This window comes from Petromyzon marinus, chromosome 3 (genome assembly GCF_048934315.1).
Source record: "Petromyzon marinus isolate PM22_M1 ecotype Great Lakes invasive population chromosome 3, UKy_Petmar_22M1.pri1.0, whole genome shotgun sequence".
In the NCBI taxonomy this organism is placed as follows: Eukaryota; Metazoa; Chordata; class Hyperoartia; order Petromyzontiformes; family Petromyzontidae; genus Petromyzon; species Petromyzon marinus.
This window is the reverse complement of record NC_133669.1, coordinates 8,921,714-8,934,612: the sequence shown is the minus strand read 5'-3', so window position 1 is coordinate 8,934,612 and position 12,899 is coordinate 8,921,714. Positions and strand designations below refer to the sequence as shown.

At 46.1% G+C, this 12,899-nt stretch overlaps 1 protein-coding gene across 1 annotated transcript in view; it reads left to right on the top strand.

Annotated features, from left to right (window-relative positions):
• Positions 1-12,899, top strand: part of LOC116958360 (receptor-type tyrosine-protein phosphatase beta-like) — a 43,929-nt gene that overhangs the window by 4,187 nt on the left and 26,843 nt on the right. The window contains exons 2-3 of the mRNA XM_032980921.2: positions 8,816-9,158; positions 11,125-11,397. Of these exons, the coding sequence (XP_032836812.1) occupies positions 8,816-9,158; positions 11,125-11,397 (616 nt within the window). The remainder of the gene's footprint in view (positions 1-8,815; positions 9,159-11,124; positions 11,398-12,899) is intronic.

The following is a 12,899-nucleotide window of genomic DNA, read 5'->3' as shown; positions in this document are numbered from 1 at the left end:
TTTGTGTTTCTTCCATTTGCGAATAATCGCACCAACTGTTGTCACCTTCTCACCAAGCTGCTTGGCAATGGTCTTGTAGCCCATTCCAGCCTTGTGTAGGTCTACAATCTTGTCCCTGACATCCTTGGAGAGCTCTTTGGTCTTGGCCATGGTGGAGAGTTTGGAATCTGATTGATTGATTGCTTCTGTGGACCAGTGTCTTTTATACAGGTAACAAGCTGAGATTAGGAGCACTCCCTTTAAGAGTGTGCTCCTAATCTCAGCTCGTTACCTGTATAAAAGACACCTGGGAGCCAGACATCTTTCTGATTGAGAGAGGGTCAAATACTTATTTCCCTCATTAAAATGCAAATCAATTTATAACATTTTTGACATGTGTTTTTCTGGATTTTGTTGTTGTTATTCTGTCTCTCACTGTTCAAATAAACCTACCATTAAAATTATAGACTGATCATTTCTTTGTCAGTGGGCAAACGTACAAAATCAGCAGGGGATCAAATACTTTTTCCCCTCACTGTATGCAAAGGTATGCGCCCTCTACCGTGGATATAAGAGGTTTGTTGAAGTCGCTTGCGATGTGCTTCTATGAGGCCACTCTCCAAGGCGACGTTAAAACACAGCGTGATGCTCCGCTCGCTGCAGAGTTCAAAATGGTAAATCCTCCATTTCATGGCATTGTGTCCACGATTTAATTGGAATATACTTTGGATAAACGAGCAAAAAGAAGAACGTAAACAGAGTTTGCTTTTAGTTTATATAGCATCGAAATGGAAACATCATCTCAAGAATTTGTGTCAAGAAATGCACGTGAATACAAACAGAAATACAAATTCAGAAGTCTTAAAAGTTGCAGACCGCCCCCCCTCCCAAACAAAACAAGAGCGTGGTAAACAGAAAAGTGGCTCCATTATCCACGCACAAAACTGCCTTAGGGGCCATCCATTTAGTAGGTACGCAAAAATCTGTCAAAACCTGGCCCCTCCGCCCCTCCGCACGCGAACTTTTTACCCCTCCCCCCACCTGCGTACGTACGCCTGACGCACCCCCCCTCCGGAATCCTATAGAACGGCCGATATTTAATCCACGCAAAAACGATAAAGGATTAATAATATTAACGTGATTTAAAGCTTTCGTGACTGCAAGGATTCATCTTCTTTGGTTCTTTCGGTAAAGTCACGTAGAATGAGAATAAAATAACAAAATAACACGATAAAATTCTCACGACGTTTCGGCCACAACGCAAGCGGCCTCTGTGGATGTGTAGGTTTTGACTTTAACATAGCCATTTCCGTGACCAGTCACAGGGCGACGACACGTTATCTCTGAGCAAACTATGGTAACCGTGACTACCGGTTGTCAGGGCGACGACACGTTATCTCTCAGAAAACTATGACAACCGTGACTGCCGGTCGTCAGGGCGACGACACGTTATCTCTGAGCAAACTATGGTAACCGTGACTACCGGTTGTCAGGGCGACGACACGTTATCTATGAGCGAACTATGACAACCGTGACTGCCGGTCGTCAGGGCGACGACACGTTATCTATGAGCGAACTATGACAACCGTGACTGCCGGTTTGTCAGGGCGACGACACGTTATCTCCAGCAAACTATGGTAGCCGTGACTACCGGTTGTCAGGGCGACGACACGTTATCTCCAGCAAACTATGGTAGCCGTGACTACCGGTTGTCAGGGCGACGACACGTTATCTCCGAGCGAACTATGGCAACCGTGACTACCGGTCGTCAGGGCGACGACACGTTATCTCTCAGCAAACTATGACAACCGTGACTGCCGGTTGTCAGGGCGACGACACGTTATCTCTGAGCAAACTATGGTAACCGTGACTGCCGGTCGTCAGGGCGACGACACGTTATCTCTCAGAAAACTATGGTAGCCGTGACTACCGGTCGTCAGGGCGACGACACGTTATCTCTGAGCAAACTATGGTAGCCGTGACTACCGGTTGTCAGGGCGACGACACGTTATCTCCGAGCGAACTATGACAACCGTGACTGCCGGTCGTCAGGGCGACGACACGTTATCTCTCAGCAAACTATGACAACCGTGACTGCCGGTTGTCAGGGCGACGACACGTTATCTCTCAGAAAACTATGGTAGCCGTGACTACCGGTCGTCAGGGCGACGACACGTTATCTCTCAGCAAACTATGGTAGCCGTGACTGCCGGTTGTCAGGGCGACGACACGTTATATCTCAGCAAACTAAGAGTAACCGGGCGCGGTAGTGAACCGAGTGGCTAGAGTACTTGATGTCAACGCGCCTGTTCTTGATGTGTGATCTGAAAGAGTAAGTTCCCCTCCCATCTGTACCCACGAGAGCGGTGTGTGTTGGGGGGGGGGGGAGGTAAGATCCTGATATTCGTCAGCACAACTTTTCGTTTCTACCCTGAGAAAATGCTGCGGTAAAAGTGCCGCGCGGTACGATTCGCATCCCTGCGATTCGATGGAACTGAAAGCGCCTCTGGCAGGCTGCTCGGGTGACGTCAAAACGTGACATCCGTTAAAATGCCAATGAAACTCAACGAAAAATACGAATTCATCCGCACGCGCGCACGCGCGACCGTCTCGACATGCGATTGTCGTGAGCGTTACATTCGGAATTTTCATCGACGCGGCGATGCAATATACTCTTCTGGATATGCAAAGGGCATCGTTGTGCCCTGAGTCACTCACAATCAGCAGGACGCTGCGAGTCGAGCTCACGAACGCACCCAGGGGGCAAAGTCGAAGACGGGTTTAGGGCCGTCCACCGATTGTGCTTTGCGCAACGAAGACTGAGGTCCAGCGCCAAGAACGAATGTTTTACAGGGGGATTGCTACCTTCGGCTGCGTTAAAAACAAACATTAACAGCTCGTTGAAAATCCACCGCTGGATGAAGCCCCCGTCCCCATGCCGTGTTGGTTGCGGTGGCTTGGCGGCTGTTTGACCATACTTCACCACGCCGGTCGTCGTTGTGTGTGATCCCCCAAATATACAGGCGTCAGGGTCGGGATCGGGATCAAACCCACGACCTCCTGTATAACAAGCGAGGTAGTTAACCTCTTGCCACCACGGCACCTCAAGTCACTAGGTTTAGACGGTTGACTTACAAGGCCCGACTCTAAAAACACGCCACGTTTGTCATGAACACTGGATGCCTTGAAACGGAAAAATATACAGCAGGTCGACGTTTTAGACAATGGCCTGTTTTCAGGGAGAGAGAGAGATTGACTTGTAGTTGGTTACATTTTACAATATGAGGCCCTGAGAAAACTGCGACATTTTAAAGAAACATCACATACAGTATAGTGTATCTATGTGTTGATATTGGTGATTAAACATACCCCTGAGGGAAATGAAAAGTATTTATAAAGTGACTTAATTTAAAGCAAAGGGATTTTCTTTTTTTTAATGACAGTTGTCGAGCACAGGCCCTAAAGGCCGCAAACGTTAAGTGGCCAGCAACAAATAGCACCGGTGAAGGTGTAATACATACGAGTTGATACATTGCAAAAAAAAATGAGCATGGTTATTTGAACTTGAAAAAAGGAAGACATCACGTCGAAGACGAATCAAGTACAAGTTTCAGTACAGGGCATGGTGGTGTAATGGTTAGCACACTGGAACTTGCAGCAAGCGTGCAAGTTTCTTAAATCCCAATCCCTTGTCTCCATCCACCGACACTGCGGTATGATTGGTTAGTCGATCGGCAGGTCACGTGTGGTGGGGTAAAGTGTGGGTACACACCAGGGACGTGCGGTCAGGGGAAAATAGCTGTTACGAAAAGTAAAAAAAAATAATAATCAAATAAAATAAATATTAAGATTTTTTCCACTGATCTGTGTTATAAATGTCATTTCTGTACGATTCCAATAATTTTTAGAGTCAAAATCGCCAAATTTGCGGAGCTCCGCTGCAAATACAGGAAGAGACGAGAGGTGAGGCAGCGACGAGTTAAGCCTCCCCTCTGATTGCGCAACGCCTCAGTAACTGGATGGAGCGCGGGCAATAAGCGCGTGCCTGCTACTATCTCAGTATGTCACCAATGTAATGTTTGTAGACCCCTTCATTTAATGTCCTCGCCTTCCATACTCCACGTAACTTATTTCACGTATGTGTATAAAGATATTTAGGCTCGCTGGTCTCGTCATGAAACTGCAATGAAAAAGCACCAGGGGAGGCAGCTATCACATCTGCCTCACTGAGGGGGACGTGTCTAACACGCCCCCCTCAGTGAGGCCACGCCCCCATCCGTGAGACCACGTGTGTGAATCTGGCTCTGACACTAGCCAGTGCCTCCCCAGCCATTGACTTCACCGCACGTCACTGGTACACACCCGCTTCTTCCAACACGTCTGGTCAACATGAAAGACTAGGTGAAATTCCGTCTCGAGTTTGCTCTAGTAGAAGCCCTTCCGTCAGCAGTAAAGCAATTGCAGGGCCGCACCTTGAACTCTTAACAAATTGTTATTCTGCATGAGCTATTTACAGCATAAATGCACTTCTCACTGCAGATATTTAGTATTTAATTACGCGTGAAACCAGAGTTAGGCTTACCAGATGGCAAAGTTTTAAAGGCCTAAGCAATTAAAATAAAAATAAGTTTGTACATTATTTCATGTAAGGCCTGGTTCAGGGCGTTATTTCCTTACTGAATATTTTCCGGGTCGCTGGTAGACTGGATTATGTCAGGTCAGTGGCACATGATAAGCAGCCGCACAACCATAACGAGTGGTATACTGGGTGTGGTGTGCCGGGCGCGGAAAATATTTCGCGGGTGCTTGATCCAGACAGACCCACTTCAAATGAAGCCCTGGGGTCAGCTTTACAAACAACCTAAGTGCAACCCCGTGCTCCTATTTTTAAGCCATTGCAAATCGCGGTATATTTCACTTAAGGTGTGTTACACAACGGGCCAATGGTCTGATACTGTGACAGTGTAGCAGAGCATTTGACCCACGAGCAAAGGGTTATAAGTTCCAACCGTGGCCAGAGATCGACTGGGGCTGTTATCTCTGCAGGGTGGGTAAAATTAGTACCACTTTGTGCAAAGAAGGATTAATTGTTCATACTGTTGTAAACTGCGGAATTCCCCAGGCATATCTTCATAATATTTAACCTTTGAAACTGGGCACCCAAACCACAATAAAGTGAGGCGACTTTGAACTGGTCATTGAGTCCAGGTAGCGAAGCAAAACACAGTATTATAACTGTGATTCTATGATTCCACATCGAGGCTCCCCCACCTTAACCACCTCTACCGGACCTGCGTGGTGAAAAATGGTCAAATAATCCCTAAGAACCCCGACACGGCAAGGGGATTGATCCGAGAGCAGACGACTGGCTCAGAGCCTGGTACCGATCGACGAGGGATGAGTTTCGGATTTAAACTTCTCACAACCTCTACGAGCCACGTGGCACTGGAGGGAGGCCCTCGTCCAGCAGAGGATTGAAAGGGCTGCACGTCTGTAGTGCATGAATGCACGTCAAACGCGTTGGACAGTGGTGTGACGCATGTACACGAAACTGACTGCACCATCATTTGGCAGTTCTAGAAATGAGGCGACGTCACAACATTTAAATACATACAGGGTTGTAATTGTGAAGGTGATTGATCTGTTTGAGAAAGTCAGAAAAGCAGATGTCTTCTTTATGGAAGACGTCAATGATTATGCATTAGCGCGTTGCTGCATCATCACCAACCGTCCCAGCCCGGGTGAAAGAGTCGTTTTTATCCTAGAACCCTGGGCACACGGCATTTTACGAGCATGTCTCCCTTATCAAGAAAGATTAATACATTGTTTAATCTTAATTGCAGACCTAATTGACATTGTGCTCAAGTAACGAAAAAACACTTCCTGGTTAGATTAATGATTACCCACAACTTTAGGCGTAAAGGTGGCTCAGTTGGTAACACGCCTCACAGCAAGATGGCCCTGAGTTCGATTCCTGACGTGAGTGCCTGAGTGGAGTGTGTATTTACTCCCCCTGTTCTGAATGGGTTTCTTTGGGGTTGTCCGTTTTCCAATCGTCGCTAAAAAATAACCGCATACAGTGTAACTGGCATTAGCCAATCATCCCAATGCTGAAAATGTACCTGCAAATAACTCAGATGGAATGACACACATCAGTAACTTTACATCCCATTCTGAAAAATTATTGAGACTCAGGCTGTCCTCGGTTAAAAAAGGTAGTAATAATAATCTTAAAAGTTGTCTGAAATGTTATTTTCAAATCATAACACTGTCACTCCAAAACCAATGACTCACTAAACACGATCTAAAACAAGAATATCGCAAGCTGTGAGCGAGTGTCGTGTCCTAAATAACGACTTAAAGTCAAAGTGAGACGCGCGTTCAAAGGTGCAGTGTTGCATAAAATATAAATGTATTAAATGTTTTTGAAAATCAACACATATATAGGAATAATCAAACGTAGCAACAAATATTATTCCATCGAGCACTCAGGAACTGAATTACATTCGCAACACGTGGGGCAAAACGTCGGACATGCCGAATAATTGACAACACATTACAGCCAGTTTGTTGTCACGGTTGGATACGTACGGTGCGAAAGAAGTTCGACATACAAGGTGGTCCAGATGTCTTGTGAACCCCATTTAATTCTCTAAAACTTCTATTTTTTAAAGTAAAGTTTATTAAAACAGAAACGAATATGCAAAGGGGAAAAAAAAATATATGTTCGGGGTCAATTAATTGTCGGGTCGCAAGACATCTGGACCACGCTGAACATACATATGCACAGCCAGACTCAGCTCTGCCACAGAAATGAGGAACTTCCATCATTGGCTCAAGGCCGGTTTTTTTTTTTATTCGAGCCCCGTTTGCTAATTTGAGTTCATCGTTATGTACAGAATGGTTGTTCTTAGGAAAGAAGCCCCGTCGACACTGGTTACACATTGACGCTCATTTCCTGGTAAATGTTCAAAACAATATTTGCATTCTGGTGCCTACTCCGGACCTCTGCGCTGTCTCTCTAATTAAAATGTGGAGGCAGTGCGGTGTCCACGATTGATTCACACGTTCAGTTCGGGGAATTTGCAAATAAGACTTATCCCTGATTACTTGAGTTCTCACCTGCTTAGACAAAATTAACTCGAAACCCGATCGGTTGGATTAAGCGTTTGTCGACATCACACTACTTTCTCAAGCCACTGCTAGCAAAAGGGCCTCCAATATTCCACACCGGCCAAGATGTCTTGACAGAAATTAAAAAAAACAAATTTTTATTTTGCCAATTAAGGCCCACTGAGCTATATACAGTAGCTCTTTTTTAGAAGCGATCTGGCCACAAATGATAGCTCTACAAAGTGTATTGTCGTGTGGAAATGTATAGCAGCCCCCAAATAGTTTAACACGTAGGCTTTCGCGACCAATATCGTCCATAATAGAGGTTTTGGGTTAGATCGCGTAAATCTATAAATGTGTCGTTAAAACCCGCCACCACCCGACACAGCCAACTAGTAAGGGTTGTTACAGAACGTTTCGCCAGTAACTAAATGTAATTACTGGCGAAACGTCGTACTCAGATTGTAAATGTTCTGGCTTGGCTCTCCAACACACCGGTGTGCTGTACTAGTGACGAATTGGCCACGTTCTGTTTACGTGACAACCCTTACTAGTTGGCTGTGTCGGGTGGTCGTGTGTTTTAACGACACATTTATATACTTTCGTGATCTAACGCGAAAACCTCTATTATAGCCCCCCAAAAACTCTTAAACGCGCGGTGATGTTGATTCTAAATGTGGAGGGAATAAACCGGAGGAGCCGGAGAAAAATCCACGCGACCACGGGGTGGGGAGAGAGAGACACCACAAACTCCAAATATACAGCAGGCGCCAGGGTCGGGATCGAAGCCACAACCACCTGTAAACCAGGCGAGGGAGTTAACATCTCGCCACCGCGGGGGCGCCCCCGTATATTTGGATGACATCACTGGACTAACACTTCACTCCACCACACGGAACACTACCGATCGACGAACTGCAACGTAACTCCGGTACAGTGTGGACTGCGTACTGCTGGGTGGACAGACACTTAAGCCACGCGTGCCCCCCATTGCTTCAACTGCCACGGCCGGGAGATCCGACCCAACCGGCGCACGCCATCAACACCCATGACACCCATGGACATCCATCAGCCATTTAAGTAGTTTCAATATTGGGCTTTCCTTGGCCGGTGTCCCTTTGTGACTCTATCAAAGTCAAGCCCCCCCCCCCCCCCCCCCATATCGTGCACGCTTCACGGAATCTCGGCCGGTGGTTTGGCCTCACGAGAGATCCGGGCCGAACTTCAGCGAAATGGCTGGGAAAAGGAGGCGGCCAGTGGCCGCGGAGGGCTGGCGAGTTTCACAGACGGGTTGTGCTTGAAAAAATGTGATCAACCAAGCAAATACAAAATTAAACGCTGATGGCATTCATGATATGATTAATGATGTCAATGACATTGCCGGTGACCTCGTCTTGACAAATGTTTTAACGTGCAAATATTGGATGTACATTGTGTAAAGGACATTGGTGCCACCCATATGAACCACACCGTACACAGTTTGGTCCAGATGTCTTGTGACCCCAATTTAATTCTCCACATTTTTTTTATGAGTAAGATTTATTTAAAACACAAATGAATATGCAAAGGGAGACAAACATTGAAGGGGTCAATTCATTTTGGAATCTCGAGGAATCTCGAGACATCTTGAACCACATTGTACATCTGCAATGTGCCTAAGACCGTGCTTGTGATGATTTCTTTTGCTAAATATTTAATTTCGCTTTTGATCGTTTCCACACAGGACGGGTTCGGACAGACTACTACTAACGCACCAGTCACCACCACCACCATCGCCACCACCACACCTGAGCCCCCCCTGGATGTTAATGTTACTGCGAGTGAGACGACTGTGGAATTGACGTGGAGAGACAGAGCCGCGTGCGATGAGAGCAACTACAACGTCACCTATGTCACCAACTCTCCTAGTGCAGCGACTGGCTCCCGTGTGAGAACTGTACCGAGCACTTGCATCACGTCGAGTGATTTCTACCTAGCGAACTTGACCAACCTCATCCCCGGAGCCATCTACACACTCATCATCTGGCGGGACTCAGGCGTCAGGTGGAACAGCATTACACGGACAAGTAAGATGTTAGTTTTAGCATGGTGTATGTATGTACATGGGGTGCCACGGTTGGCGAGATGTTAACTACCTCACCTGGTATGCAGGAGGTCGTGTTTTCGATCTCGACCCTAACGCCTGCTGTATATTTGGAGTTTGCGCTGTCTCTCTCCCCATGGTCACGTGGATTTTTTTCTCCACATTTAGAAGTGTGCGTTTAAAGTATTTTGGCTGATATAAATTTCCACGTGATAAGTCACTTTGTTGAGCTATCATTTGTGGCCAAAGCTGCTTCTGAAAAAACGCTATATAATGTAGCTCAGTGGGCCTTACCTGTTGAAATAAAAAAAAATAGCTTTGTAATGTATGTTGAACTTCTTTAACACCGTACATAGCCAATCATGCTAATGTGAAGGTTTGTGTCGGTTTGTTTAAACTCTGTTCTAAACTAACCGCGCGACAAACTTCTTTACATTGAGAGGTATTTTTTTAACACGTAGGCTTTCGCGACCAATATTATTCATAATAAAGGTTTTTGGGTTAGATCGCGTTTATTTATAAATGTGTCGTAACCCTCCACCACCCGACACGGCCAATCAGCAAAAAAAGTGTCACGTTGACAAAAGACAAATAATTCACTACTTTAGCCCACCGGTGTGTTGAAGAGTGAATCCACATTTACAGTTTGAGTATGACGTTTCACTGGTAAATACATCCAGCATCATCGGGCAATTCGCCAGAATGGCGAATTGCCCGATGATGCTTCTGGCGAATTGCCCGATGATGCTTCTGGCGAATTGCCCGATGATGCTGGATGTATTTACCAGCGAAACGTCGTACTCAAACTGTAAATGTGGATTCACTCTTCAACACACCGGTGGGCTAAAGTAGTGAATTATTTGTCTTTTGTCAACGTGACACTTTTTTTTGCTGATTGGCCGTGTCGGGTGTCGGAGGGTTACGACACATTTATAAATAAACGCGATCTAACCCAAAAACCTTTATTATGAATAGGTATTTTTTTATTTTCCTTGGTCTATAAAACTTGACATTTGTTGTGTGACAAGTTTTTCACATGGAGGAGGAGGGGAGTGGCAGGAGAATGGAATAAAAAATGAGCAAAGTTGATTTTTCATCAATTTGTACATTTTGTGGGTTTACTCTCCAACACACTGGTGTGCTGAACTAGGAATGGATTGTCATGTTTTGTTTACGTCACAAACCTTAATAATTGGCTGTGTCGGATGGTGGCGGGTTTCACGGCACATTTATATTTACACGATCTAACTCAAAAAAATATTATAGAAATTTTTCATAATCCATCTCCTTTCCAGTTAACACAATACATGGGATTTTTTTTCTGGGAATCTCGTGATTGGTATTCCCATGGTCGATACATTATTACAAACGGCGCATTCGTTTGGGGGTTCAGCGGAGGAGAATTGACAGACGTACTCTGCTCTGGGCAGCTCCCGGAGACGCCTGAATCCACAGGCGTTTCTTTTCCCCGCCCCAACCACCCCTTCCCTTCCAGTGGGGGAAACAAAAAGAAAAGTGATCATACTCAAGACACCCTTCTGAGTGTGACAGCAGTGACCTGTGAAGGACAGGCACAGCGGCAAGATTCGACAGATATCGCCGCCAGATGCCGGTCACACCTCTCGAAAGACGGTCTCATTGGAGGGGTTCGAGCCTTTACGGTTATCGGGGATGTGTCTCGCATACTGAAAATCAGGGGAGTCCACCTTGGTAAGGGAGGGTCAAGTTAACCCATAACCGACTGAACCTGTTGCTGTCTCGGAAATTGGATTTCCGGCTAACCGATTACTAAAAACTGGTTTAAACCGGTTCAAATTTTGCATATTAGTTACATGTATGCAAAACGAAACAACACGCGTACACACCAAACAAATACATGAGTTTACAGTGTATGAACGTTGTCTTGTAACATACCACCTCCGTACGTTGCACTCGTTCGTGTTTTGCAGTTCCTGCTCCTGTTTCAAATGTAACATTGGACAATAATGGCTCCACAAACAGCCTCCACCTGAGCTTCCAGTCGGCCATCGGAGATGTGGATTCATATGCAGTTGATCTCGTGGACGGACAGAGTGGCTCTGTAGTCCAGGCGGACAGTCTCCAAAATTCCACAACGGAGAAAACCTTCAGGGGCCTCACTGCGGGCAGGCTGTATCGAGCAGAAGTCACAACTGTCAGTGGAGACCTGAACAGCACTGGTGCGGGAAAAGAAATGTGCACAGGTACGCTGCCAGGATCCATACCCATGTTGTCATCGCATCATCATGAACCATGCAGAGTGTACAAAATTAATGTGGCACGTGTCGTGATGGATATTGCAAGATCTGACCGTGTCCGTCCAGTGCTCGCTTCGCTGCAATTGGCTTCAAGTTGCCGAATTAATAAGCTATAAGGTCGCACTCATTTACACACAAAGTGCTTGCCACAAATAAACCACAACACCTTTCTGATCTCAACGAGGAGCATGAACCATCAAATAAACCTGCAGTCATACCCAAAGCGACTTTTGGCTATCCATCAAACAAAGACGGTCACTGCATCGCGAGTTTTCAGATGTGCTTCTGCGGCCGTCTGGAACGCTATTAGGAAGCCACTGGAACTATACATTTTTAAATCAAAATTGAATGCCAATTTCTTTAGAAATGATTTTTGTGTTTAGTTTGTTGCCCTTTCTCTGCACCTCCGATTAGCACGGTTTGCTACGTACGGTGCAAAAGAAGTTCAACATACATTGCCTATCCATGCTGTCGCCATCCCTCATGTTCTTGCGATGTCACAATTCATCTCGTTCACATGAGTTGATCTTGTTGCTCCATGTCCTCAGTGGTTGACCTTTTTGCTGTGTTTCACCCCTTTGGCTGCCACTCTGTCAGTGGTCTCGACCACCAGCCAACATCCCTTCTAGAGACGTTCCGCACAAGCCCACTTATACTTCTTTACAGTTTCAGCGTTGTTGTTGTTAACATGCTTATGTTGTCTCGTATATGTTTATCAAATGTAATGTATACATTTCAGTTTTGTTTTGCTTTGTGTTGTTTCATAGTTCCAGCACCAGTTACCCGATTGACTGTTGCCAATATAGGCAGCTCAAACTCCCCGCGTGTGAACTTCTTCAGGGCCATTGGTGATGTGGACTTTTATAACGTTAATCTGTTTGATGCAGGGGCGCAGCCAGGATTTTGACTTTGGGGGGGCTGACTTCAATATTCTGAGATATCCAGTGTTAATGTTTTCCGATGGGCGCCACAAATGTATAAAACAAACTTTATTGGATTTGAACGCGGAGTTTATTAATAGGTCGGAGCCGCTGATGTGGCTAAAAAGTTCGATAAGTTCGAAAGGCTGCCGCTCAAGCAGCCTGCAGGGCAGCACACAAGGTGGCAGCCTGCAGGGCAGCACACAAGGTGGCAGCCTGCAGGGCAGCACAAGGTGGCAGCCTGCAGCATTTTGCAGCAGCCGGATATCCGGTTATCCCGATTACCGACTTTCCCAAAATTTCAGGGGGAGCTAAGCCCCCCCAGCCCCCCCTATGGCTCCGCCCCTGGTTTGATGCTATGACTGCATCTGTCATAAACAACATTGTATCGAATAACAAAACCGACGCCCTTATTGAGAGCCTCACGCCTGGCAAGCTTTACCGTGTCTCTATGACGACTGTCAGTGGGGTCTTGACCATCATTCTAGTAGAAGATAACTCATCTACTGGTGTGTGTGTGTGTGGTAC